The sequence below is a fragment of the Ursus maritimus genome, unplaced genomic scaffold (genome assembly GCF_017311325.1).
Source record: "Ursus maritimus isolate PB19 unplaced genomic scaffold, ASM1731132v1 scaffold_5, whole genome shotgun sequence".
In the NCBI taxonomy this organism is placed as follows: Eukaryota; Metazoa; Chordata; class Mammalia; order Carnivora; family Ursidae; genus Ursus; species Ursus maritimus.
In genome coordinates, this window is record NW_024426663.1 from 60,458,625 (window position 1) to 60,485,557 (window position 26,933).

The 26,933-nt window shown below is 50.0% G+C and overlaps 1 protein-coding gene across 10 annotated transcripts in view; it reads right to left on the reverse strand.

Moving 5' to 3' along the window:
* The window catches only part of SLC22A4 (solute carrier family 22 member 4), a 52,082-nt gene extending 25,182 nt beyond the window's left edge, over positions 1-26,900 (reverse strand). For 9 of the 10 annotated variants that reach the window (XM_040622474.1, XM_040622482.1, XM_040622478.1 and 6 more), the window contains exons 1-4: positions 25,407-26,900; positions 10,751-10,854; positions 9,254-9,408; positions 777-948 (exon numbers count right to left, since the gene is read on the reverse strand). In XM_040622474.1, coding sequence (XP_040478408.1) covers positions 777-948; positions 9,254-9,408; positions 10,751-10,854; positions 25,407-25,799 — 824 coding nt within the window. In that variant the 5' untranslated portion in view covers positions 25,800-26,900. The remainder of the gene's footprint in view (positions 1-776; positions 949-9,253; positions 9,409-10,750; positions 10,855-25,406) is intronic. The other variant, XM_040622476.1, reaches the window with a different exon arrangement.
* Positions 26,901-26,933: the final 33 nt, after the last annotated feature.

The following is a 26,933-nucleotide window of genomic DNA, read 5'->3' on the forward strand; positions in this document are numbered from 1 at the left end:
AATCCCACACTGATGTGTCAAAATTGGGTGGCAGGACTGAGGAAGGAGAGAACATTTCTCTAACAATTGATTATACGAAAATAATTCTCTCGCCCATCAAGACTAAGCAGAGGGATGCCTGGGCGGCTCAGTCGGTTAAATGTCTTGGGCTCAGGTCACGATCCCAGGGTCCTGGGATCCAGGGCCGCATTGGGCTCCTTACTCAGCGGGGAGCCTGCTTCTCCCTCTGCCTGCCGCTCCCCCTGCTTGTGCTCTCTCTGTCTCTGACAAAAAAATAAATAAAATCTTAAAAAAAAAAAAAAGACAAAGCAGAAAAACAGGCACATCCTAGATGCTCATCTCCCCATGATAGGAAAGCTTGAGGACATTACATTAATTGAATCCATAAGGTGAAAGGGATTTCTAGAGAGAGAAAAGTGTCAGAAGAGCAGAGGAGGGGCAGAGTTAGAAACAACAAAACCCACCAGGACCATCTCCACCAACAACATCAACCACCAACAGCGGACAGGAGCGGGGTGGGCCTCTGTGGGCACGGGTTGCCTGAGAACGGTGCCCCGTGGGACCGTGGAGAAGCAGACCGCAGACCGCAGCACACAGCCCACCCGCAGCGAGCCCCCCGCAACGAGGCACCCAAGCTCTGGGCTCGGAAGCCCCGGCCTCAGCCAGCTGCACCGCGAGTCCGAGAACGGGCGAGCCGGCACGGGGGCCAGCAGCAGACACCGGCTCCGGGCGTGCTGGCCCGCGGCAGGGGCTGTCTGGGACCGAGCCACACTCACCACCACAGCGGGATGCACAGTACCCCGGGCACCGTCAGCGCCAGCAGCAGCATCCGCCAGTCTCGGATGAAGTAAGCAAACAGTGGCAGCAGCATGTAGCCAACTGCAAAAAATGTGCACACTCCTAACGTAGAGAATATAATACGAACTGACTTGCCAAGAATTTCAGTTCCTGTTCAAAACAAGGGAGGAGTATTAGCATTTTAACTCACTGTAATATTTGCCGTTTTACATCATTACCTGGCAGTTAGATTTTGAGCTGCAGTTACTCAGAAAAGGGAAAAGGCCTTTGCCTTAGGGCCCAGAGGAGGCGTGATCAGGGTGAAGGAAAGTGGGAAGCGACCCAAGACTTGTCACCTTAGAGAGGGATGAGTTTGCATGAGATTTTCAAGGAGCCACAGATTTATCTTTTTAAGGCTGTCTCATGCCCAGCCCTGAGAGGTCGTCTCTTCTAATGCCTGCTTCCAAATTAAGCACCCAGGGTGTTCTGGGAGACAGTGGGGGCTCTTCTGAAGGGCTCTGTGGGGTCATGATGCATGTAGCCTTTCCCACGGTTCCCCACTGTAAACAAACAGACACGGGGTCTCGGGAAACAGTAGACAGTTTATCGTTAACAGTGTCGTGTTAGGACACCATTAGCCACCCTTGAGCCCTGAGAAATGATAAATAGGATCCAGCTGACTCTGAGGTACGAGGAGCAGCCACCCCCACCCCCACCCCTCCGCAGACACCCAGGGCTGAATTCCCTGTAGCCACATTGCACCCAGAGATCAGCCCCAGGCACACACATAGTCTACTCAGACCAAGGAAAGAAAGGAGGAGCTATTTTGCTGGCCCAGCAGGTGGCAGCTCTAGAGTCGGCCACACACCCAGGGAGCTTAACAGAGCTTTCCCAGAACACCACCAAGGCCCAAAATTGCCTGGTATTGGGCCCTGTTTTGGGACAAGACACACAGCTGGCCATTGGCTCTTGCTCTGCTCAGCACCACAGGTCTTCCAGAGAGCTTGCCTGCCTCTTGGAGCTCCCGGTTGCAATGGGAGAGTCCAAGAACAAGCCCCTCTGTTGTCACAGAGCTCCGGGCCCTTTCCAGAGTCCACTCTTGGTCCTTGGCCCCTGAGTCAGAGATCTGGCCAATGGCAACAGCTCTGCTTTCAGTTTGAGATCTTCCCACTGCTACAAAAAAGCAGCCCAGGAAACACAAAACAGACCATTCCAAGGACCATCCAGGCTTGTCTTTCAGGAGATATTTTCTCAGTTGTGTTTCCATGCCCTGAGCACAGGCTGAGGAATTAAGAGCTAATTCCAGAGGAGCGGTATGATTACTGCAGTGCGTGGGTCCACTTATGCAAGGATTTTTTGTTTCAATAAATACAGTACAGTGCCGTAAATGTGTTTTCTTCATGATAACATTTTCTTTTCTCTCGCTTATTTTCTTTGGAGAATACAGTATAGAATACATATAACATACAAATATGTGTTCATCGACTGTGTATGTTACTGATGTAGGAAAGAATGTTAGGGTTCGAAGCTGACGGCCAAGAACGAATTCTTGAGATGTCTCTGGTGCAAAAAGGTGATTTTATTAAAGCACACGGACCGGACCTGTGGGCAGAAAGAGATGCCCTGGGGTCACGAGGAGTGGCCCATTATATACTTTAAAGTTTCGAGGGGGTTTGGGATAGTGTAAGTCTCTAAGGAATTTGGAAGCAAGGTTTCCAGAACCTTGAGGGGGCTAGCTATTGTTGAGAAGAGGTCATTTATTACCATCTAATAAAACCTTAGTCATGAGACCCTTCAGATGTATATCGATGGGCCATATGCTTGCGGGGGTGATTGCCAACACGTATCTTGGGGGGTTTAGAGATAAAGGAAGTTTCCAAAGAAATTTTTATATGTTAAATTAGACTTATAGGATCCTGGGGCAGGGGGTGGTTTGGGCTAGGATTGCCTTCTGCCCTTAGCAAAGTGTCAACATCGGGGCAGCTGAGTCCCTAGAGGAACGTCACTCTGCCTGTTTCAGGGACTTGTCAATGGGCTGTAAGTAGTAAGGAAATTTAATAATTTTTCTTCCGCCTTTGTTTCCCACATCATTATCAGTAAGGCTTCTGATCAACAATACGCTATATTAGTAGTTAAGTTCTGGGGGAGCCAAAAAGTTATATATAGACTTAACGACTGTGTGGGTGGAGGGTGGTCAATGCTCCCCCCATTGTTCATGGGTCTATCATTTTGGCTAGTTTCCCATTCTCACCGCCGACTTGTTCCTTATCCCCTGCCCATTTCTTCCTCACTCATCATAACTGAGAGGTGTGCCTCCGTGGTTCTCTCCTGAACAACAATTTCTAAAAACCAGCCTGACAGAAATGGCCAATAATGTGTGCTTCTCCCATTCCAGACTGCGGGCAGTCCTAGGCCTAACCACTTAGGGCACTTTTCAGCCTCTCCACTAATTTCCAAAGACAGGGCCTGCCTTTTTTGAGGATCATGAGTGTTATTTCCAGATCTTTTCTTACCTCAGTCATGACCCTCCACCATTCCAGAGGCAGACTCACCATGCCGTGTTTGTAAACACTTTGGCTGTCATTATCGTGATGTGGAAATGAATGGGGGGCGCTCTGTTCCTAAGCAGAGTTTCAGAAGGGAAGCAGCAGAGGATTTGGTTGAGGAAAGAGCGAGTGTACAGGACCAAGTGAGAATCTGGTAGAATCATGAGGCCAAGGGAGCTCCCCCATGCTTCCATGACCCTGATAAGAGAAGAGAGAGAAGAGACACCACTGGATTCCTAGATAACCTCCATCTCTAAGCTCGGGTCTTAGGCCAGAACAGAGTTGTTCTGACTTTGCACAGTACCCGACGGGGACAGAGCCTTTTAAATCTACCCCTCTGCCTTTCTGGGAAGCCACATGGATGGCACGACCCCGGAGAGTTCCTTGTTAGCACAACTTCCTGTCCTCTGACTTTTAGACAACCACCCTCCTGACCCATCATCATCGTCGTCATCGCCATCATCATCTTCCTAGCTAACATTTGTTTTTGAGCGGGCCCTTTGAGCCAGGTCCTAGACTAAGTGTCTACATACATCGTCTCTTTGAAGCTTCATAGTAATTACGCGAGAACTAATATTACTTCTGGGGCACTTGGGTGGCGCAGTCGGTTAAGTGTTTTACTCTTGGTTTTCGGCTCCGGTCATGATCTCAGGGCCATGAGAGGGAGCCCCACATTGGGTTCCATGCTCACTGGGGAGTCTGCTTGAGTTTCTCTCTCTCCCTCTGCCCCTCCCCCTTGCTCTCTCTCTCTCTAAATAAATAAATCTTAAAAAAAAAGAACTAATATTACTTCTGTTTTACACATGATCAGCGGAGACTTAAAGAGTTGAATGAAATTGCCTCAATTCACACATAGGTAGTAAGTGGGGCAGCAAGGATTTAAGCCCTATCTGTTTGAACTATGGATACCTTCTAGAAAAAAAATCACCTGGAGGCAAAACCTGGGCCTTATCAAGCAGTCTTTCAACTGAGATTCCTAAGGGAGACATTGACGGGAGATGGGTCAGGCCATGCCCTCCTTTCAAGAAGTGAGGATTTGCGCGTTCCCTTCCTGGGCTGGTCTTTGAACCAACTGACAGCCAACCAGCCCTCTCTGAGGAGCACTAGAAGAGGAGCCCCGACTCCTGCAAACCTTCCATGGTCTGCCCAGGAGATGACGGCAGTGACTTCTGGCTCTGCTGGCTGGGAATGCCTGTCCCGGACTTGTTTACCCCCCACGGTTTTGCTCCTGGTTGGTCTTGGTCTGGTTGGGCCTTGGAGTGACTCTTGGGAGTGAATTCTGTCATCTAAGTCAGACGGGCATGTCCTGATCAAGAGTGTTTGTCCATTGCCTGTCACTACCACCCCAATCCAAACACTCTCTCCAAGAGGGAGTGACTCGGAGAGGGCTAGGCTTGCGTCCACATTGATCAAGGCCCTTCTCTGGTCGTCATCCCAGGAACCACCGGATCCATTCCACATGAAGGCAGGACCTGCTCCTCCATGAATGACCAACAGAAGCCTGCAGCAGACCCCACCAGACCACCGCTCAAGAAAGAAGAAGATGTTACCGTTGCCAGTCTATGGGGTAGGACCCAGGGGCCCTGGGTTGTGAGTAGAGAGGCCATGTGCAGAGAGGCATCTGCAGAGATCCTGGGCTCCTTGACACTCATCTGTTACTAGAGTGACTTTGCTAAGTCCTGCTTCGTGGTGGTCTTTATTACGAGGACTGAGACACCATGTGTAAAGAGCCTAGTAGAGCATCTGGCATGTGGTAGATGCTTAGGAATAGCTAGTTCTCTTATCCTGGTCAAACAGTTGAAATGTGCTGAATGTCAGAAGAATGAAGAAAGTACAGTGCCTTTGACCAAAAGACCCAATGGAAGACAACAGAACCTCTCTTTGCTCCCTGAAAATACTGAGAACTCTCTCCAAATTAACAGATATTCCCCTACTCAGGCCTTCCTCTCTCCTCTCATGAACCTAAAGAGATCATTCTAGTTAAAAGTAACCCTTGCTATCTCTGCATGTATTCCAAAATGTCTTTCTTCACACAGTACAGTGCAAGCAAGGGGTGCCAGCAAATCTCTACGTCCTCTTAATGTATTTATATCCCATTTCATCCCTTGAAGTCTCTGAGGTACCTTTTAATTTGAACACATTAAGGTAATGGTAACATTAAAGTAAAATACGTAGAAAGGCAAAAGTTCTACCTTGGAGGAAAGAACAAAAAATATGCAACTCATCCCCTTGAAAAACAGTATGGCAGTTCCTTAAATGATTAAATATTAATTAAATTAAATTAAATATAAATTAAATATAAAATTACCATATGACCATATTACCATATGACCAGGCGACTCCACTTACGTACATAGCTAAGAGATGTGAAAACACATATCCACAAAAAACCTGTCCTCAAATGTTGATAGTAGCATTATTTTTGATAGCCAAAAAGTGGGAACAACCCAGATGTCCATCAACTGATGTATGGATGAAGAAGATGTAGTAAATCCATTCGATGGAATAGGGATTCACGCTATAGTATGGACCAACCTTGAAAACAGCAAGTGAGGGAAGTCAGTCGCAAAAGCCACAGGTTGTGTGCTTCCACTTATCAGAAATGTCCAGAGTAGATAAAACCATACAGACAGAAAGCAGATTAGTGGTTGCCAGGGGTTAGGAAAAAAGGAGAACAGAGAGGCACTGTTAACGGGTACAGGGTTCTTGGGGAGGTGATGAAAATGTTCTGGAGTTAGAAAGAGTTGATGGTTGTACAACTTTGCAAATATACTAATGACCACTAAACTACACATTTTAAAAGAGTGAATAGTATGGTATGCAAATTGTATCTCAATTTAAAAACACTTTAAAAATACATGGCTGACAAAGACCGCACGATTGACAGAGTTAAATTTCAATTTTGCCTGAGTCTTCTGGTAGCCAGAGTTATAAAGGAGGATGCCATCAGTTACATACTTTTGGAAAGGAAGCACACATCTAGACAGGAGAGGAAGCAGAGTTTTAAACAGGTGAGCATGCTGGCACAAACATTGCACAGGAAGCTGATGTTAGCAGTACCAGGAAAATACTGAATTAGTAGATCGGTCAAGACAGGAAGGCAGTTAACTGCAAAATAAATTTGATCAGGTAGTTATGAGGGATAAAGGAGGAGCCTGTGGCATTTTACCCAGAAGGCCAGGGACCGCTGGGAGACACTATTTCTGGGAAACAGTGGGAGATGGCGGGGGCGGGGGGCGGGGGGAGGTGGAGTCCACGCAGGTCAGCCGTCATTGGTCCTGAGTGGTCATTTCCTCCCTCCTAAACCAGCGTCGTTTTGGCAGGGGTCTCGCTACCAGGTAAATTCACTTTATGTTCCTTTGGCTAGCACTGTTTCTGCCCTCCCTTTTCTTGTCTCCTATGACTCTGGCAAGTTTTATAACTTTTAAAATGTAGAACAAGGAAAGGATCTGTTTCTGTGTCGTTTTGAGAATGGAAATAGTTCAGCTTCCTGAATTAATGTGAAGTCCCTTAAAATGAGATTATTGTCGCAGAGTCTTGCCATCCCTTCCCTAGAGCCAGAGGGCAAAAGAAAAAGGCCCAGACCCCAAGCTTTCCTTCTACTCAGAACCCAGAATTCACATTTTAGCCCCGGGACGCCAGAGGGCGCTGCTGCTCTGCGGAGAAGCCGGGCGCCGCCCAGCGCTCGCACTTGGCGCCCGCGCCCGCCCTGGGCCCGGACTCCAGAGTCCCCTGCTCCAGCGGGGGCGGGTAGGTGTTCAGTGACATTCTTAAATGTCCAAACCTGAGAACGCAACACAAAGAGTCTCATACAAGGACAGAAAGGTCAGCAGTTTCCTAGAGCACAGTGGAGTAAAACGACAGCCAGGGAGGCTCCGGGACCCAGGCTGATGGGGAGCCTGCGGCACCCAGCATCCAGCTCCCTGATGCCTGGCTTGTAAATCTGGGATCTGACGGATCTTACAAGATCTTACTTTCCTCTTGGCCCTATCATTCTTCTTGGCGTGGGGAGCAGGGAGGGGAGCAGGTTGTAGGGTCAGCGCCAGGGGGCAGGACTTCCCTGCAGGAGGCCTGGGGTGGGCTCTCCCAGCCTCATCCCCTCATATAGCAGAGGTTCCAAGGCCCCAGAAGCATCCTGTGCCCCCTTGGAAAGGAAGCACTCAACCCTGGCCAGTCAGTAGAACCTGGGGGATGCATGCCGGGCACAAACCCCTTCTGGCTCCCAATCCTAATGATGGGGTTTCTCTATGATTTTCTGCCCTCCCATTTCAGATGGTCCTTTAGGTCCTGCTTAAAGGGGTCTGCTGGCCTCAGGCAGAATCCCCTGTTTTGAGGAGGCCTGTTCAGTCCCGTATGTGTCTGTATGTGTCTCTATGGTGGTATGTGTCTGTCCCAAGCAGAGCCATAAATTGGACTTTTCAGGTTTAGGGAGGATTACCACTAGGAAGATGGATTCTGGGAGATTTTGCCTATGAGAACAAATAGGCTTTACTCAAGAGCCCTGTGTCCTTGGGGCCATCAGTCATGAGGAGTTTGCAGTTTCCAACCTAACTGCCTCTAATCCCTAGTTTCTAGCACCACTGGCCTGAAGCTCTGTGTCGTCTACACAAAGGACCTTCTTTGAGAACATCTGGCTGCCCTCCTTCCCCGCAGGGAAGAGAGAGGCCCCCTTCCTGCTGGCACCTGCTAAAGAGGGTGCTAACTGCTGGGCCCACGTGGCTTCAGCATGCTCTCACCCCCCTTCCGACACCTTGGCTGTGGCGAGGAGCTCTTCACAAATGATTAAAGGAGTGGAATGTGAGTCATCGCAACTTGGCAACCCCGCAGGGAGTGTATACCTCCTCAACTAAGAGAACACAGCATCTCCAAAGCTAGTGAGTCACTCAGAATCCTAAAAGCGATCAGAACCCATCTTAACAGATTTAGACTTTTGAGACAGGAAGAATTGCCAGACTGACAATAAAAGGGCACCATTAATAATTTTACTGTGACAGTAGGGACAAACTAGGCCAGCACTGAGCCAATAAGGATAGACCATCACATGAGAGATTATGGGAATTTGGGTCTGTTGTCCCAGAGGTGGCCCTCATTTCCCCCCACCCTCAGCTGGTCAGAGAGCAGGTTGGCACAGAGAGCATGTTGGGGACGCTTGCTCCTGTGGGTGACCCTGGCCGGGCTGCTGGAGCTCCCAGGAAACGCTGGTGAGGGCGCTAGGGGCCTCCTCATGTCCTTTAGCTTGTGTGTCCCCTTCATGCTGCCCGATACTCCAGAAGCAAGGCTGCAGCTAGGAGACCGGACTCCTATCAACAGAGCATGTTATCCTGCACGCAGCTGATAAGCTCTGGGGTGCGCTGTGACTCAGGGTGAGACCAGTCCTACCCAGTGATGGCAGACCCGGCACTGAACTCCTGTCAGCACCTGCCTCCTCCCCCTGTGTACCGGCCACACCAACTGCCCTAAGTCCCTCCATGGGCCATGCACAGCTGCCAGAAACACTTTTTCTCTGGCCCAGGCAGAAGTTCCAGGCTTTCACAACTCAGATCAAAGACTTCTCTAGGTGGCTCCTCCCCCAACACCCCAACTTTGTGCCTTTCCCAAGCCGTGTTCCTGAAATGTGTCTCAGTTATTGTGTGGGTGGTTCTGATCAGCTCCAGCTTCTGTTCACCATCACATTTCAGAGCCCAGCACAGAGCGGGCTCCCTGAGAGCACCTGCCTTGCCTGTGACCAGATCAAAGAACCTGAGACCACAGCCCCCTCCCCAACACATGGATATCGGAGGTTGATCCTGTTTTAGAGGCACAGCCCATGGGGCGAGGTGCTTCCTTGTGTGCTAAAAGCACTCCCTATGCCCTCTTCAGGGGACCACCCCCTTCCCAGGCCTCTCAGAGGGTTGGAAGGAGAAGCTCTGAGGATTAGAAACTGTTCCTACCTAGAATGAAGGCCACCACATAGTTGGAGATCTGGCCCATGCCGACAATGACAAATAACACGGTAAACATCTCCCAGTTGATGGAGAAAATCTGCAGGAAGCTGAAGCCAGTCTGCACGGCCATGGTTGCGAAGAGGATGTTCTTCCTGCCAAACCTGCAGAATAGAGCACAGAACATGGCACACGCGGCCGCAGCAGCTGTAACTCAGGGCACTTGGCGAGCCCCGAGTCACACATCGTGGCAGACTTTGTTTTGTTTTCAGGGCTGGAACAGACTTTTCTCCCTGTCTCATCCTCCTCAGTTCTTCCTTGGTGATATCTCAGGCGTCCATCTGCCCAGAAGGTGCCTTTTGAGATTCTAAAACTTCTGTAGAGGCCCCATATCTCAGAAGCACAAAGCAGCTCATGCAAGGTCCCCATAGAAATCTGCTCCTTAGAACAAGCCCCAGGTAGAAGCTGCCACCACATTTCTGGAAAATGGGTAAGTGCAGATTGCAGAGACCTCTAATATCAGCAATATGGGAATTCTGTCAATCCAGGATGAAGGCCCCCTCTATGGCAGCAGTATTCAACCTGAGCCGCACTTGAAATCCCCTGGTGCCAAAACACGCTGGGGCCAGCAGCCCACCTCCTGAGAGTCTCATTTTCTGGCACGCAGTTTGGGTATTGGGATTTAAACAGTTTTCCCAGGTGAGTCTACTGTGCGAACAGAATTACAAGGGAACCCTCTCCGGGAAGCACAGCTCTGAGCAGTACCCATGACACGGGAGTTAGCCTCAGTCTTCGTTTCACTTTCTGATAGTGACCAGTGGGTGGAATGGAGCACAGGTGTGAGCAGAACTGTCTCCTACCTCATTTTCCAAAATCAGGTCTCAGGCTGGTGGGCTTGCGGTCCCTCGGGACTTTGTAACGGGAGGAGGGACAGGCACCTCCTCTGCGAAGCCTTCCCAACACTGCTATTTAGCACTCTCACCTTCCTGCTCCGGGCCCCTTAGAACAGGGGCCAGCGGGGGCACTTCTCCTGGAGCTGGGGTGCTGTCTCCTCTAGACTCTGCATTCCAGGAGGCCCACAACCAGCACGGGTTAGGCCTGACCCACAGCAGCGATGTGGGTACTCACTGTCTGGCCCTTACTCTGCCTGATGGCTGATTCTGGACAGATCCCGTGTCAGAGTTAGGGGTGGGAGGGGGAGGCAGTGGTGATTTTTTTTTTTGAGAGGTTTGGTGCTATAAGGACCAGTTTCACGTGGAGCCATTGCCTCCTCCAGACTCTAGGCCAAAGCCCTGACAGCATAAGGCTGGGAGAAATGAACAAAAGAGGGTTCCAGCAAGGGGCTGAGGGAGACATCATGGCTCCTCCTTTCACTGACTTGTTGGTGTGAGGGGACTCTCTTTCCCTGGGTTGAAATACCTTAAATTCAGCCCAACTCCAAGATAGGCAGTGAATTGACAAGGGGCCCTATTGCACCTCCTCTCCTCTCCCTCCCGGCCTCCTTACCTGTCAGATAGTTGCCCGGACACGAAGGAGCCAAGCAGCACGCCCACGAAGAACAGGGAAGAGGTGAGGGGCGTCTTCCAATCATCATCACACACTAGATTCCACTGCCAGAGAAGACAACATGAAGTGTGAGCCCAGCCCTCCAGCAGGCCCAGCCCCAGCCCCAGCCCAGCACTGAGGGAGTATTCGCATGGCAGCGCGAACAGCCTCCCTCCTCCCTGTGACAGGCTGTTGACTTTGTGCTCAGAGCATAGACCTCACAGCCCTGGCGTTGACTCCTGACTCTGCCACTTACTGGGGCAAGTCGCTGTCCTCCCTGAGACCCACCTTCCTCTTCTGAGGGTAAGGGAGAGTGATACCTCAGCTCTCTGCTTGCGTCACATATCGAGAAGCTAGTGAGGCCACGGCTGTAACTGGTGACCCGTCAGCTGTGAAGCGGTATGAAGCAAGGTAGTGTTTCTGCTTCAGAAGGTAACCAAGGATGGAGGGAAGGTGTTTGAAACTCCCAAGGGGAAGGGCAGAAGGCCTGGTCACTTGGTCCAAGCGTAGAAGTTTCCTCTGCCTTGTTGAAGGGTGCGAGTGGTCTGTGATGATACCTTCTGAACAGCCTGCTCCAGAAAACCCTCTTCTCCCTGCTCCATTCGCACCACAGGCCAAGCCCGGGACCTGAATTCAGGGCCCACTGTGTGGTGGGGGAGGAGATGGGGTATCTACACATCTCCAGCGCTCTTTATCTCCCTCTACACTCCTTCCCACCCAGCCTTCCCAGAAGGGTGGTTCCTCCCGTACAAAGGCCTGTGGGCTGTTGTAGCCCTAACAAGTCCCTGCTGGTGGATCCATAAAGTGAGGGCTTCAGCCAGAATGTCAGGTCTCAGCTCTTCAATTAAGTCAAGTCAGCAAAATCTCAAGGGAGGTTGCAAAAATTTCAAAATGTGTTCAGTGAGCTTTCATTATATATATATAAATGTATAGTGTAGCACGCTGATCCAGTCTAGAAAAAAAAGCCCCTGCCTCCTATCTAATCCCACCTCCAGTAGGCAGTGGTGCTGCTTCCATGACATTCATTTTTTTTACTTTTATTTTTATTATTATTTTTTTTAATTTTAATTTTTTTATTATATTATGTTAGTCACCATACAGTACATCCCTGGTTTCTGATGTAAAGTTCGATGATTCACTAGTTGCGTATAACACCCAGTGCACCATGCAATACGTGCCCTCCTTACTACCCATCACCAGCCTATCCCATTCCCCCACCCACCTCCCCTCTGAAGCCCTCAGTTTGTTTCTCAGAGTCCATAGTCTCTCATGCTTCATTCCCCCTTCTGATTACCCCCCTTTCTTTATCCGTTTCTTCCCCTACCAATCTTCCTAGTTCTTATGTTCCATAGATGAGAGAAATCCTATGATAAAACATGACATTCATGAAGCAATTCAGTTCTTAATCCTCACAACTTCCCTGAAATAGATTTAAAAAATGAATTTGCATGTTTATACAACGCTTCACTCTGTAGCAGAGAGCGGTGTTTCTAAGGACACGGACCAGAGAAAAGTGTAAAACAAAACGCTAAGGAATGAGGGCAAACAGCACAGGGGAGGAGGGATTGCAAAATAACCAAGCCAAGGATAAGACTGACAACGAGCCGTCCTGCCCAGAGGCCTGCCTGCTTGCCAAGCTCCGAGGATTCCAGCGGCTCAGCTCCCACGATCCCTGTTTTATGCAAAGTGTTAAACTCGTTCTGCAGAAGCTAGTTTTTCTAAGTACTAGGACCTGAGAGAAGTCGCTCCTATATACCTCCTTCCACAAAGGGGTCATGCCATGACGTTGAGGATAATGTCCTTGAGAATACCCCCGTCCTAAGGACAATAACAAGATTCATGAGGCCGCCTCTCCTGGCGCCCACAATGCTGGCTACAGGCAGAATGCCGAAGCACAGCTCTGCGGGGGGAAAACAGAGCGGGCCAGGCGCTCGGCTCTCTTCTCCTCAGGCATAATTGGAGACCATACCCCCAGTACGGTTGCTTCAGCTGGGGGTCCTGAATGGGCTTTGGGGGAAAGGGCACAAACCCCACAAAACTGTATGCCCGGATTCCCGTGCCCTGCCGCGCCATGGGTCGGAAGGCATAGACAAGACATGTACCTGAAGTGATGGCCACACCCACTTCCAAAAATCACTGGCTGAAGTGTCAGAAAAGAGCTTGGAATCTGCCCCAACACACAGAGAGATTAGCAACTGAGACTCCAAAGCCTCATAACATGTTGTTTTGCCTGTTTCGTATAAGAGTAAACTGAGACTTGGGCACCTGGTGGCTCAGTTGGTTGAGCTTTGGACTCTTGGTTTTGGCTCAGGTCATGATCTCAGGGTTGTGGGATCGAGCCCTGCATAGGGCTCTGTGGGGGGCATGGAGCCTGCTTGGGATTCTCTCTCTCCTCCTCTCCCTCTGTCTCTCCCCCCGCACTCATGTGCTCTCTTGCGCGCGCTCTCTCTCTCGAATAAATAAATAAATAAATAAATAAATAAATAAATAAATAAATAAATCAATCTTGAAAAAAAGAGTAAACTGAGGCTCTGAGACTAGTGTTTGTCTGAAGTCATAGCAAGTACATAGACTTGCTAGATACCAATTCAGGCCTCAGAACTAGTCTTTACCCATGTTATGCTTTGGGCAAGAACTCTTAAGTCAGACAAATGAGCTTATTAAATACCATCCGCTACAAGGAAGATGCTAGGACTGGGTTAAAAAACTGTTACCACAACCTTTACTGCTGGACAGAGCTAAGAAAATCTCACACGTGGTAGGGGTATCCCTGTGTCTATTATCCACTATCACTGTTCCCTCTGCAGTCAAGTAGAAAAGCTCTTCCAAAAGAATGTGTTTTCCTTTGTGGTTTTTTGAGTATTTTTCTGTCAGGATTTTGCCTTAGGGTAGGATAAATGGGACTTAAAGACAGAAAGGAAAGAGGAAGACTGTCAGATACCGAGCCAGGGATTACATGGCAAGAGTAGTGAGCAGGACTGGCTGCTGAATTTGCAGGCCCAGTGCAATGAGAAAATGCAAGACCCCTCGTTCAAAAATTCTGAAGAATTTCAAGACGTCAATAGCAGAGCATTACAACCAAGTGTGAGGGCCTGTGGGACTGCATGGTTTGCAGGCCCATAAAGATGGCCTCATAGTGGATTGAGCGTGGTGACTTTGGGGAATGGAGCAGGGCAAGTTCTGAAGTGGGGTGCCAGGAAGGATGAGGTATGGGCTTGCTCCCCATTGCTCACCTACTGGAGCCGATGCAGCCATGGCTCTAGGTCCCTCTTGCTCCCTAAAGACGGCCCCAGAAGGCCCCTATCAGCATCATGTGGCACAGGACATAGCCACATGGAGCCCCAGTCCCAGGCTTATGGAGGGTGCTGTCGGGTTTTGGAAGTCCTGCTCATACCCGACAGGGGAAGGCAGCTGATGTTATAGCTACGCATGGCTGGTTCCAAGGCTGGGCCCTCTCTTGAGGAGTCACTGTGCCCAAATAATCTTGTTGGAAAGCTGCAAAGGACCTAGTAATAGGACAGAGGATTGGCAGACAAGTTCCAGCTGTAACTCATGGGACTGCAGTCTGGTCAATCAGCTGCCAGCCTGAAGAAGGGCCCTTTTCTCCATGGGGTTATTCTAGTGAAGGCCAGGCCCTACCTGTGACCAACCCCTTGGGATTTGAGGGGTGTGTCTTGGGGTCCCACTAGCCAGAGCCCAGAGAATTCCCTATGGCTAACAATGACACTGTAGACCCAGTGGAAGACAATCTTTTCGTAAATAAGATGGGACTGTCCCTTGGGTCTCTGCACGTATGCATACACTCATGTACACACAGACATATGTCCTTGTGGTCTGCTCAGAGGCTTGTGGTGGACAGTCTGGTGAGGAGCTGGCTGGCATCGCTCTGGAGCTGTGCTTTAAGGTCAAGCGCTCACATTTCTAAAACACGATCCCCTCCCCCCCCACACACACACTGGACAGAGAGTGGAGATTGTGGGAACTAACTGGCCGCAGGCTGTGCAGGTGGGGGCACTGGAAATGCCTTCCCAGGGTTACTGTGTCTGTCTCATCCTCAGGGTCTTAGACCCACATTCCATAACACAGCAGAGAGAGCTCTTTGTGCAACCAAAATTGCACAAAGGCCAACTGGCCTTTGGCTTTGCTTTAAGAAACAAAAACCCAGGTCACAAGGTAACAGAAGATGGGAGGTCACTCTCGGCATAGAAGAGAATGCCTCTCATGACACTTAGCAGTAATAACAGAAATGATAACTATTGTATGTTGGGTGCTCACTGTGTGCCTTGTATTATCTCATGAGATCTCAAGGTCGCCATGTGAAATGGGTACTCTCTTTATCCCTATTTTGCAAATGAGGAAATGAAGGCCCAGAGCAATGAAACAACCAGCCCAAGTTCTAGTGGATTTGGGTAAAAGGAATCGCTTATTTATTCAGCCGTCATTGAGCACCTGCTCTGGGCCAGACTCTGTGTGGGCACAAAGCAGACATGGTTGCTACCTCCACAAAGCTCAAGGTCAAGCATACCTTTCAGGACAGATCAGGTGTGCGTATGTGCATGCAGGAGCCCAGCTGTCCTCCCTGGGGCAGGCCCTGTTCTGGGCCACTGTGCCCTTGCTCTCTGGCTAGACAGGAAAAGAGGCACCCCTCCTCATCCTCCTCCACGTGAACGGAGCTGTAAAACCTGAACTCATTCAGGTAATCATTTTAGATAACTAACGCGTACACGAGGCTAGGCACGTGGTGGATTCTTCACGAATTGTTGATGCATGAACGCTGAACGCTGAACAATCAGGTGTAACGGAAAATGAGTTTGGGAAATGCGAGGTATCACACCTTTGAAAATCACCCTCAACCTTGAACTCTCCAACTAGCCAGTCTAGCAGTTTTAGCCTTTACCAAAGCCATCGAAGGACCATGACGATAAGATCACCCCTGTGATCTCCGTAGAACTAAGAACTCCAGAAAGCAGCCTGATGTTGGAAAAGAACACAGGCTCTTTTGGGCTCTGCCACTTTCTGGCTGTGTGACTTGAGGCACTGAATCAGCCTCCTTTTTCATCTTCAAAGGTGGAAAATAATAGCCCCTCCTGGGTGGGTGTCTGGGTGGTTCAGTGGCTCAGGTCACGATCCCGGGGTCCTGGGATGGAGCCCCGCATCGGGCTCCCTGCTCCTCGGGGACCCTGCTTCTCCCTCTGCCTGCCCCTCCCCCACCCCCAGCTCGTGCTCTCTCTGTCTCTGTCTCTGTCAAATAAATAAATAAAATCTTTAAAAAAGCCCACAAAACCCTCCTGGAGTTGTGAGCACAGGACAGGAAATATAAGTGGAGTGTTTGACACAGTGTCTGACACATTTCAGGCCTCATGAAATGGTAGTTCCGTCTCCACGGAGCTCGTGCCTTTGTCCTCACAGCAAAACCATGACTTAGAACAAACCGCATGAATAAGTAAGTGAGGCAGGTTACACTTAAACCTGACTAGGCAACAGCAATTCTTAGAAATAAAAACTTCCTGGTCAATGACGAAAAACTAAAAAACCTTTTCACACAAAGTGTAACATCTCAGAGATGACTGTGAGTGAGAAGTTAGCAATAGTCCATTTAAGAATGAAAAATTAGCTTTCTACTGTGTCATCTTATACTTTTTTTTCTTTCCAGGGGAACACTAGGAGTAGTTAATAATAGAACACACGTCCACTCCAATTTCTTTTTCATAACTTTGCTGTGACCAAGCAAGAAATTTCCTGGCCATTGTGGTGGTGGGGCGGGCAGGGGGGTGAGCGGGGAGGGGGAAGCTGGCATTTTTATTCCTTTTGTTTATAATAGCTTCATTGAAATACAGTTTGCACGCCATAAAATTCACTCTTGTAATGTGTACAAGTCAGTGGTTTCAGTGTATTCCAAGAGTTGTGCAACCATTGCCCTATCTAATTTTGGAACATTTTCAGCACCTCCGAAAGAAACCCCATACCCATTAGCAGTCGCTTCCCACTCTCTTCCCTCAGCCCCGGGCAACCACTAACAGACTCGCCGTCTCCAAGGATTTGCCGATTCTGGACATCTATCTTCTAGATGTGGAATATATACAATATGTAGTATTTTGTGACTGGCTTCTTTCGCTTAGCATAATGTGTTCAGTGTTCGTTCATCTTGTTTTAGCGTGTATCACCCCTTTTTTGTTTTTTACGGTTGAATTATATACCGTTGTATGGGTGCACCGCATCTTACTTAGCTAGTCATCAGTTGCTAGACAATGGGGTTGTTTCTACTTTTCAGCTCTTACGAATACTGATGCTATGAACTTTTGTGTACAAGATTTTTGCCTGGATATATGTTTTCATTTTTCTTGGGTATATCCGTAGGAGTGGAACTGCTAAGTTTCAAGAAACTCCCTGTTTTCTAAAGTGGCTGCACTGTTTGATAATCCCAATAGCACTGAGTGAGGGTTTCAATTCTCCATATTCCTCCCGATACTTGTTGTACGTCATTTTAATTTTAACCATCCCAGCGGGTGTTAAGAAGCGTCTCATGGTTCAGTTTTCATTTCCCTAATGACTAGTGATGCTGGACACCTTTTGTGTTGAATCTACAGAACAATTTGAGGAGTGCTGCTGTCTTACCCACATTAGGCCTTCTGCTTCATCAACAGAGCTTGACATGTCTTTCCATTTATTTAGGTCTCCTTTAATTTCTTTCAAAGACGTTTTTTTAGTTTTCAGAACGTAAGTTGTGTATTTAAAAAAAAACTTACTCTTGAAGAACTTCTTTAAGTATTTCTTGTAAGGCAACACGGTACCAAAATTTCTCCCCACACTTTTTGTTTGTTTTTGTATCTGGGAACGTCTTCATTTTTGAAAGATAATTTTGCAAGAAATAAGATTCTTGCTTGACAACTTTTTTCTTTCAGCATTTTGAATACATTATTCCACTGCCTTCCTGCCTCCATCGTTTCCGATGAGAAGTCAAATGTAAAACTTATTAAAGTTCCCTTGTACATGACAAGTCATTATTTTTCTTGCTGCTTTCAAAACTTTCCCTTTGTCTTTGGCTCTCAGCAGTTTTACCATAATGTGTCTGTCTGTGGAACTCTTTTTATTTCTTCTCCTTGAAATGCGTTGAGTTTCAGAGCTGTACAGTTTAGTGTTTTTCTTCTTCAACTTCTTTCCAATGAAGTTATTTCCTGTGGGGACAGCTTCAGAGCTCTCTGTTCTTGTGGACTACCTGTCCCCCTGGACAAAATCTCTGAGCCCTTGTTCCAGAGCTGGTGACAGGCAAAGCAGCCCTCAGAGTGACACCCTCCTTTATGAATCGGGTACTGGGTGAGGGTGGTAGTCTCTATCTTTTCGGCTTGCCTCTTCTGGATAGAACATCTACCTTACAAACAATCCGGGATGAGCAGAACCAGGGCCCCTGTATTCCCAGCCTGTGGAATCTGGGGTCAAGCTGCCACTATATGAGTAGGGGTGAGGCAAGGATGGGATTCCCCAATCTCTTGGTTATACTCAGGAGGAATCAAGCCTCTACAGCTCAGAGCTCACGGGATTGAGGGGGGCTAAACCTTAAAATGTTTTCAGCATCCTTTCTTCTCAGATTAGAGGTAAAGAAAAAGCAACCATAGGTGGGGAGGCCTTGGTGGAGGGCTCTGTGGTCCCTGGAGGCTGAACCAGAGCAAAAGACCCAGGGGGTTTGAGTGGGATGGTGAGGATGGGAGCGGAGGGACCTGAAGGAAGGAGAAGGGGCACTCAGAGACCGGGCTTTCCCCCTTGCGTCCCGGCACTGGACCCAGCATAAGTCTACTATCTCCACTCTGGGAACAGAAGTAAACGGCACGCGGTCTGTGTCAGCCTGCTCAGCATGGAGGGGCAGCTCTGGAAAGTGCTGCTGTGACTCTGCCCTTCAGTCCTGCAGATACACAGCAGAAGCCGCCAGCCTTGGGCTATCTGTGCCCGTTGCCAGGGCGTGTGGCTCAACCTCGCCTTTTCCGAGAGCCTCCATTCTCTCTCCACCATCACTATACTCCACATGGGGATCCTTGCTTTTCTTCTGGGCTCCAGAGGCATGCTTAAAACCCAACCAAGCTTTCAAATAACATGGCAGCCCTGCATTAGCCTTGAACATAAACTGAAGTTAACCTGCCACAAATTACTGTCCCTGCAGAGGCCTGAGGCATCTGCGGCTCTCTGACCCACCCTGTGCAAGCTTTGTTGTTGTCAATACACCATCCTGCCTCTTGGACTCTGTGTGAGGGCTCTGCTGCCCACCAGGAGGGGTGGACAAAGTCTTTTTATCCAGAAACTTGGCAGGAGATGGGAGTGAAGCAGCCTCCAGACAAAAGCACACCCCGATCCTGGTTGCCTTTGTCAGAGGAACACAGCTGAGAGGCAAGGGGCCAACTGTTTGGGGTGATGCAGATGATAAACAAACAGGGAAGTACATTCATACCAGAGCTAGGGAAAACCCTTGAGTCTCCTTTATTTATTTTCTGGAAAGACCTTTCTGAAAATCTCACTGGTGTTGGCTGGGCGGAGGTCTGACCCCTTCTCCCCTTTGGAATCTGACAGAGAGCTAGTCTGGGTGTGAACTTGGTTAATATTCAGGCTGTCCTGACAGCTGAGCTGCCAGTGCCCCTGCTAGCCAGCAGTATTTCTTGGTAGCTTGCAGGCCTGATAGAACATAGCCTAAGCCTGCCTATTGCTCAAAGTTTTTACCTTTGCCAGAGCCCGCCCAGGACTCAGAGGAGTCACATCCCTGAGAGCAACCATATGCGGTCCCATGTAGTGGCCAGCTAGATACCTGCCTCAGTCTGTCTCATTGTCCTCCTTTGCTACTCCCAATGCCTTCCATAAGTGCCCTGATAACAGAGGAGGAGGCCCCCATGTTGCTACCTCATACCTTTGGGCTATGGGTGGAGAATCAGTGTCCTCCTCTCTCCATGCCCTGACCCCAGGTCCCAGGAAAGATGGCACAAGGCTAGTGCCTCTAGAGGTTCAGACCCTTTGCTGGAGGCTGTATCATGCTCAAGGGCATACCCACCAGCCCCTCCACCCACGGGTTCCTAAAGGACCCAGCGAACTGCAGGAAAGGACAGAAGCCCATATGATGAAGCCACATACCTGCCTCGGGCCACTGGGAGCCTGCCACAGGAAGCTGGTCCTTAACAAAAAGGCTCTCACAGGGTCTCTGGAACATGGGGCCTAGGAGAAGCAGTACTCAGCTCAGAAGTGACTGCCTAGTTTTCCCAGCCTACGGGCTGAAGGGGATCAAGTCTACCTAATGATGTTCCAAGAGAAGAGTGGGCATGTTTGAGGCAAAGGAGAGCCCATGCTTACACCCTGGCCACGAGCCAGGCTCACCCTTACTGCTTGCCCTGTGGCCCTTCTGATAAATCTAGGCCCCCCTGGAAAGCAGGACATTCACTCAGCCTTAGGGCAGGAGGCCTTTGAGTTTTCTCACAGGTAGTCCCTTTCTCTTTGGGGTCTGTGGCACCGAAGGACTGTATGGAGAGCCACGCTCATTGAGACTGGTCTCACCACTGCAATAGGTCTCAGCAACAAGGACTCCATATCAGACAGACTGTTTGGGGATGCTTGGGGTCCATTCCTTCCTCAACAGAAGTTGCAGTCCCCATCCGTGGGGCCAGATCTCACCAGTCCCCACTCCCCTTCCCGTGCTGCCAGGCTGCAGATAACATCGCTAAGAGGTGTTTGGCACTCCACCCTGCAAGGGAGAAGGCAGGCTCCTCCAGCTCTGACTCCAGAGACAGATGAAGGACCTTCCCCTGGATTTTTACCATCTCTACGCTTGAAGTGAAAAAGTACGTGGGTCAAACTGGGCCAGCTGGAGCAACAAAATCAATCAGGATAGTATTAGATGGTAACTCATGGAATTAGGTAAGTATGCATGAGTCTGCACTAATATAAAGTAATAACTGCATAAATAAATAAGTGGGAGGGAGGGGGAAGCTCTTATGCACAGAAAGAATTCCAATTAATAAATTGGGAGGAATGTAGAAGGAATGTGGATCACCATGAGGCAAACACCACAGAAATACTCGCTTCTGTGAACGTCCTCAGATGGATGCTAAAACCAGTGGGTAAATGTTTGAGGATAAACAGGATATTTGTAGAGTCTCAAAGTCTCTCCCCCAAGATATTTATCATTACGAAGGGGGAAAATAGTGACTGTAGGGTGGAGAAATCCAGCAGACACCAACTTAACCAACTGATCAAGGTTGACATTGCCATTAACAAGCTATATCGAGGAATGCCTGGGTGGCTCAGTTGGTGAAGCGTCTGCCTTCGGCTCAGGTCATGATCTCAGGGTCCTGGGATCGAGTCCCACATCGGGCTCTCTGCTCAGCGGGGAGTCTGCCTCTCCCTCTGCCTGCTGCTCCCCCTGCTTGTGTTCTCTCTCTCTGACAAATAAATAAAATAAAATAAAATAAAATAAAATAAAATAAAATAAAATAAAATAAAATAAAATAAAATAAAAAACCCAAGCTGAATTGACATCATATACCTACTAGTATGATGGCTGAGGACATATTGCTCCTATGATATTCTGACCAAAAAGTGCACAAGCTCAGTCTTATCATGAGAGAAATCACGCAGATCCAAACCAAGGGACATTCATCCAAATAACTAACAGACTCATAAGAAGTGTCAAGGTCATGAAAGACGGGGCACCGTCACAGAGTGGAGGAGACTAAGGAGACATAACAACAAATACAACATGGGCTTTTGGTTTGGATCCAAACACAGAACAAGAATGTGACTAGAAAAACCAGTGAAATTCAAATACTGTCTATGGTCTAGTTAATCATAGTGCAACCAACATTAATTTACTGGTTTTTATACGTGAATTATGGTTATGTAAATTGTTAACACTAAGGGCAGCTGGTTGAAAGGTAGATGTGAATTCCCTGTACTATATTCACAACTTTTTTCTAAGTCAAAAATTAATTCAAAATGAAGTTTTTAAAAATGTAATTCTTAATGACTACACAAGAATAGTAAATCGGACTTCACAAACAACCCCTGAGAAAGAAAACTACCTTACATATACACAGACAGATAGATGCACTCAAGCAAGTCTCAGCTCAAACACCAGACTCCTGCCTCCTGGCATTCTATGAAAGGAATTTCCGTAGCAGAACATGCCATCCTTGGGTTCCTGGCTGACCTTGCCGTCCCTGTGGGGGTCAGGTGTTGGTTCAGCTGTCCCAGAGAGTACGCCCACTGGGAGATCCTGCACAGAGGTGTAAGGCAGAAACAATTTGATAACAGTCCCTCTGCCTGTATCGTGCCAGCTGGGACTCAGAGAACCCGTTCAGGGCCCCTGGGCTTGACCTTATGGTTGAACTGGGGCCACTTCTCCCACAGGCATTGGCCAAGTCAGTGTGGGCTTGGAACTAAGTCCTATTCTGTGGGTCCTGGACCCCCCATGGGGAAAGGGACTCAGTTTCCAGAAAGTCTGATCACCCATAATAGCACAGCTCCCATGATGCCCATGGTGTACAGCCAGAGGTGATGAGGTCCTGCCCTTACCTCTCCTCACCCACTGGCCGATGATGCCCATTTGCTGGTGCTGGGGCATGTAGCATGGCCTCACCGAGTCCTCCCAACAGCTCAGAGAAGCTATGCACGCCTATGATCCTCATTTTTAAAAATCGTGAAAAAAACAACATAATATTTACCATCTTAATGGTTTTTAAGTATACAGTTCAGTAGAGTTACATATATTCATATTGTTATGCAATCTCCAGAACTCTTTTCATCTTGCAAAACTAAACTCTGTACCCATTGACCAATAACTCCCATTCCGCCCCCCCACCCCCGCCGCCCCAGCCCCTAGTAACTTCTTTCTGTTTCTATGAGTTTGCCTACTCTTCATATCTCGTGTGAGTGAAATCACACAGATTTTGTCTTGTTGTGACGGGCTTATTTCACTTAGCATAACATCCTCCATGTTCATCTGTACCGTAGCATGTGACAGAATTTCCTTCCTTTTTAAGGCTGAATGATGTTCCGTTGTAATCATATGCCACATTTTCTTTATCTCTTTATCCATTCACGGGCATTTGGGATGTTTTTACCTTTTGGCTGTTGTGTATAATGTTGCTATGAACATAAGCATACAAATATTTCTTTGGGACCCTGCTTTCAATTCTTGCGTATATACGCCCAGAAGTGATATTGCTGGATTCAATGGCAATTCTACTTTTAATTTTTTGAGGTATCGCCATGCTGTTTCTCATAGTGGCTACACCTTTTTACACTCCTACCAGCAGTGCACGGGGATTCCCTTTTCTCCACATCCTTGCCAACACTTGTTTTTTCTGTATGTTTTGACAGCAGCCATCCTAATGGATGTGAGATGATATCTCATTGGGGTTTTGATCTACATTTCCTTAGTGATTAGTAATGCTAAGCCTATTTCCATATGCTTGTATCCCCTCTTACAGCTAAGGAAACTGAGGCTTTGAGCAGTGATGTAACCTCTGAAGTGAGCCAAGTGGCTAGGGGTGGGGTCAGAACCAGCCTCCAGTCTGACTCCAGAACTTCTCCTTGAGCCACCATCTCTCTGGGGGGAGCCACCTCCCCCCACTCCCCCTGGTGCTTCTCCCCTCCCTCCTCCCAACACCAGCACCCATTTGTCTCTTATTTTACCCCACAACCCAAAAAAGAAGCAGGGAAGGGAAAGGCTGCTGAAAAAAGTAAAGCCTTTTGCATGAGTGTGAGCGTGTGATGATGTGAGTCCCCAGAGGTGGCCATAGGACCCTATGAGCAGGGCACAACAAGGGGAGCTATGACTTTGGAGGCCAACAGCTACCCAATCTTCACCCTGAGGTGAATGACACCGGCGAGGAAGGGAAAAGAGACAGGTCAAACCAGTTGTCGTGGGGCGCTGTGGCTACCAGGGCCAGCTCCAGTTCGAGCTCTGATGATTCTTCCAGGAATTGAGTTGGAGGGAGCTGACCCCAGTCTAAGATGCCCCAGGAACAGCCTGTGGGCAAGGGATGGGCACACACTAGGAGCCCTGCTAGGGGATCAACACCAGAGAATCACGGTCAACTCAGGGCCCAAGGTAGGCGTGGTGCCCATGCTGGGGGGATCCAGAGGTGGTCCATAGGCTGAGCCCACTTTTCACAGGTCCTATAGACTCCGTAGCCACCACTCCTAGCTGGCCACCAGGCTCTTGCCAAGGAAACTCCTGCAGATGCCTCGCTGGTCTTCTGGCTTTTCATAGCAGCTGGAGTAAGCAGCTGCCAAATATGGTCATGTGACCCCATGCTTAGAACCCTTATTATTTCCTCACTGTCCTCAGAATAAAGTCAATTCCTCAACATTCCTACAATGCACACTGTGAAATGATCTCTGTAGGCATTTCTAGCCACACCTGTCATTCCCTGAACACCAGTTACCTGGATCGTATTTCCAGACTCAGGTCAAATTCTATCACTTTTTCTTGTAGTATTTCCTCACTCTGTTATCCCTACAGAAAGGGTAATATATTGTCCCAGGTCACACAGCAAGCCAGCCAGAATTTGAATTCAGGCTCCAGAACTCTTACTAACAAGGGTTGATGTTAGCCCTATATATAACATGGCTAGTGTGCCCCATGGGCATCGGAGCTTTGAGAGCAGACCCCAAACCCCAGATGTCTATAGCCTAGTGCCCAGCACAAGGCCAGTCGTGGTGTCTGATGATTGCCACATTGTGCTGAGGGAAGAGAATTAAGGACTAACATGGGCCACGCACTCAGGTTGTTCTTGGGGAGGAACATAGAGTGGGAGAAGGGCCAGAAGCTGGGAAATCCTACCTGCCTGATCAACAGCAAAAAACTAGTCTAGGTATACCTAGAGGGACCCAGCATCTCATGGCCCTTACCAGACGCAAAGCAAGAAGTATAGGGGACGAAATACTTGCCACCGAACCACTTGGGATCCTAGGGGACTAATGGCATAAGCTGGAACCCCTGTCCTCCACTGGATCCTATGCTCAAAGGGATCTGTGTGAGTTGGTCTCTTCATTGGTACATTGGGGCCAGGGTTATGGTTCCTATGGTCCCCTGCACCCAGTCAGCATCAAAGGGCCCTCTGCTCCTTTTCAGAGAAATTGGAGCCTCAAGACAGGACCTCAAGACTCACCAAAAGGGGTACAGCAGAGCAGTAGACCCCTGCTGCTTCCAAAAGTCTGCGGCCAGGGAACAGGTCAGACCTGCCCATGGCCCACCCAGCAGCTAGGCTCTTCTGTCTGCACTTGGGCTCAGCCGGGATCCCCACTCCCCCCTCCTCATGCTGGGAGCAGGAACTTGACTCAGACTGTATGTCTGAGCAGCTTGCCACCGGCCTCTTGGGAAACAATCTCATCCGTTGTGAAACTCGTAAAGGAAAAGGCAGTTGGTGGCAACAGTCCCTGCTCCACGCCCTCCATCCGAGACAGAACCGATCACGAATAAGCCTCACAGAAGTGCTGCTCTCTTGGGTGGCCCACACGTGTTAGAGGCATAACCCAAGTTGCTCGCCACTCAGGTTTGACGGGGAGCGGGGAACGCTCACCCAGGGACTGCCAGGGAGTCTCAAGGGGCCTGAAGCAGATGGAGGGTCGTTCACACACCCACCTCGGTCACGATGGTAGACAGGTAGATGTCCTGGCTGAACTCCCAGCCATCCACGCAGCTCTCCTGCTCCAGCTTCTCCAGGTTCACGTCGCGCCCCGGCTCCAGCCCGAGCGCCGAGAAGTTGGCGATAGCCGCGAGCCGGTAGCGCCGGCAGCTGTGAGGCACCTCGCGGCCGTCCTGCAGCCGCAGCGGGATACTGTGGTTGCGCCACGCACGGCTCAGGTTCGCGGTGTCCGGCACCCGGCAGCGGTGTTCCGGGACTGCGGCCAGGAACACGACTGACATTCCATTGAAGCCGTTGGGGATGATGCTGGCGCTGAGCAGGAAGAAGATGAGGCGCTGGAAGGGCCCCCACTCGCCCAGGAAGGTGGTCGCCTCCTCGTAGTCCCTCATGCTACCCACCGCTGCTCCGCGGCTGCAACAAGGGGTGCGGAGAGCTGTCGGCTGGCAGAGTTGCGCGGCCGAGGGCGTTCCCCGAGGGTGTCAGAACGTTCTCGGCGGCCAGGCAGGCTGCGGGAAATAGGGGCGCACGGCCGGGTAAGCGTTCCCGGGAAACGGGCTACGGGCGTTGGAACGCTCCAGGAGCGGGTAGCAAAGCTGGAAGCCACCGTAGTCCCTCGGGACCACACCCCCATCCCGGCTGGGGCGGGGAGGGGAGGGCGGCTGCGCGGCCAGGGTGGGGCTGCCGGCCGGCTCCGCCTAGTGCTCCGCCCCACTGTCCCCGCGACCCGGCGGAGGAGCCTGAGCCGACCCGGCGGAGGAACCTGACCCGACCCCGCGGAGGAGCCTGACCCGGCCCCGGATGAAGCCTGCAGGCGGAAGAGAACCTCCGCTCCCGCGGACCCCGCGTGGCCCGCGCGGCCCCAAAGGCTGACCGAAGCCGCGGTGTTGGGTCCCACAGGGGAGAGCGTCGCCACCGGCCTCGCCCACTACAGGGGTCTCTCCCTGGCCCTTCCAATCCGGAGTCTGAGTTCAGTGGCCTCGGGCCGAGCGCGGGCGGGCGAGTCCGTGGAGTCCGTGCTCCGGAAAGCCTCTGCGGGCGCAGGGGTGACAGGAGTGCGACCTCTGCTCTGGCACGCACGCGGCGCAAGTGGCTGGCACCAGGCGCCAGGGCGCTCTCTACCCACCCGTCCGAGGAGGGCTGGAATCAGTCACCAACCCGCGTCTTCGGGCCCCCTGGAGCCTCGCCTTTAGAAAAGGGGGAAACAGGCCCAGAGCCCGGAAGGGCAGAGCGGGTCACGCTGCGTCAGTGACAGGCTCTGGCGAAGGGAGGAAGGCGGCAGGGGCTACCGGATCCTCCCACGGTCGCGCTGGGGCCTCTGCAGACTTCCACACGGAGCCTGGCCCTTGCTGAGAGCACAGTCCTGGAGGCGCTCCTGTCCCTTCTGGGTTCTGATTTGGAACCCTTCATTCTCCTCATGCCCCAGGGTTCTTTACTGGGGCTGACTGCCAGGGCCTTCTTGGACTGGAAGGCCTCTGGGTTGCAAAAGACACCACCCCCACTCTGGGAACAGAGGGAAGGAGGAG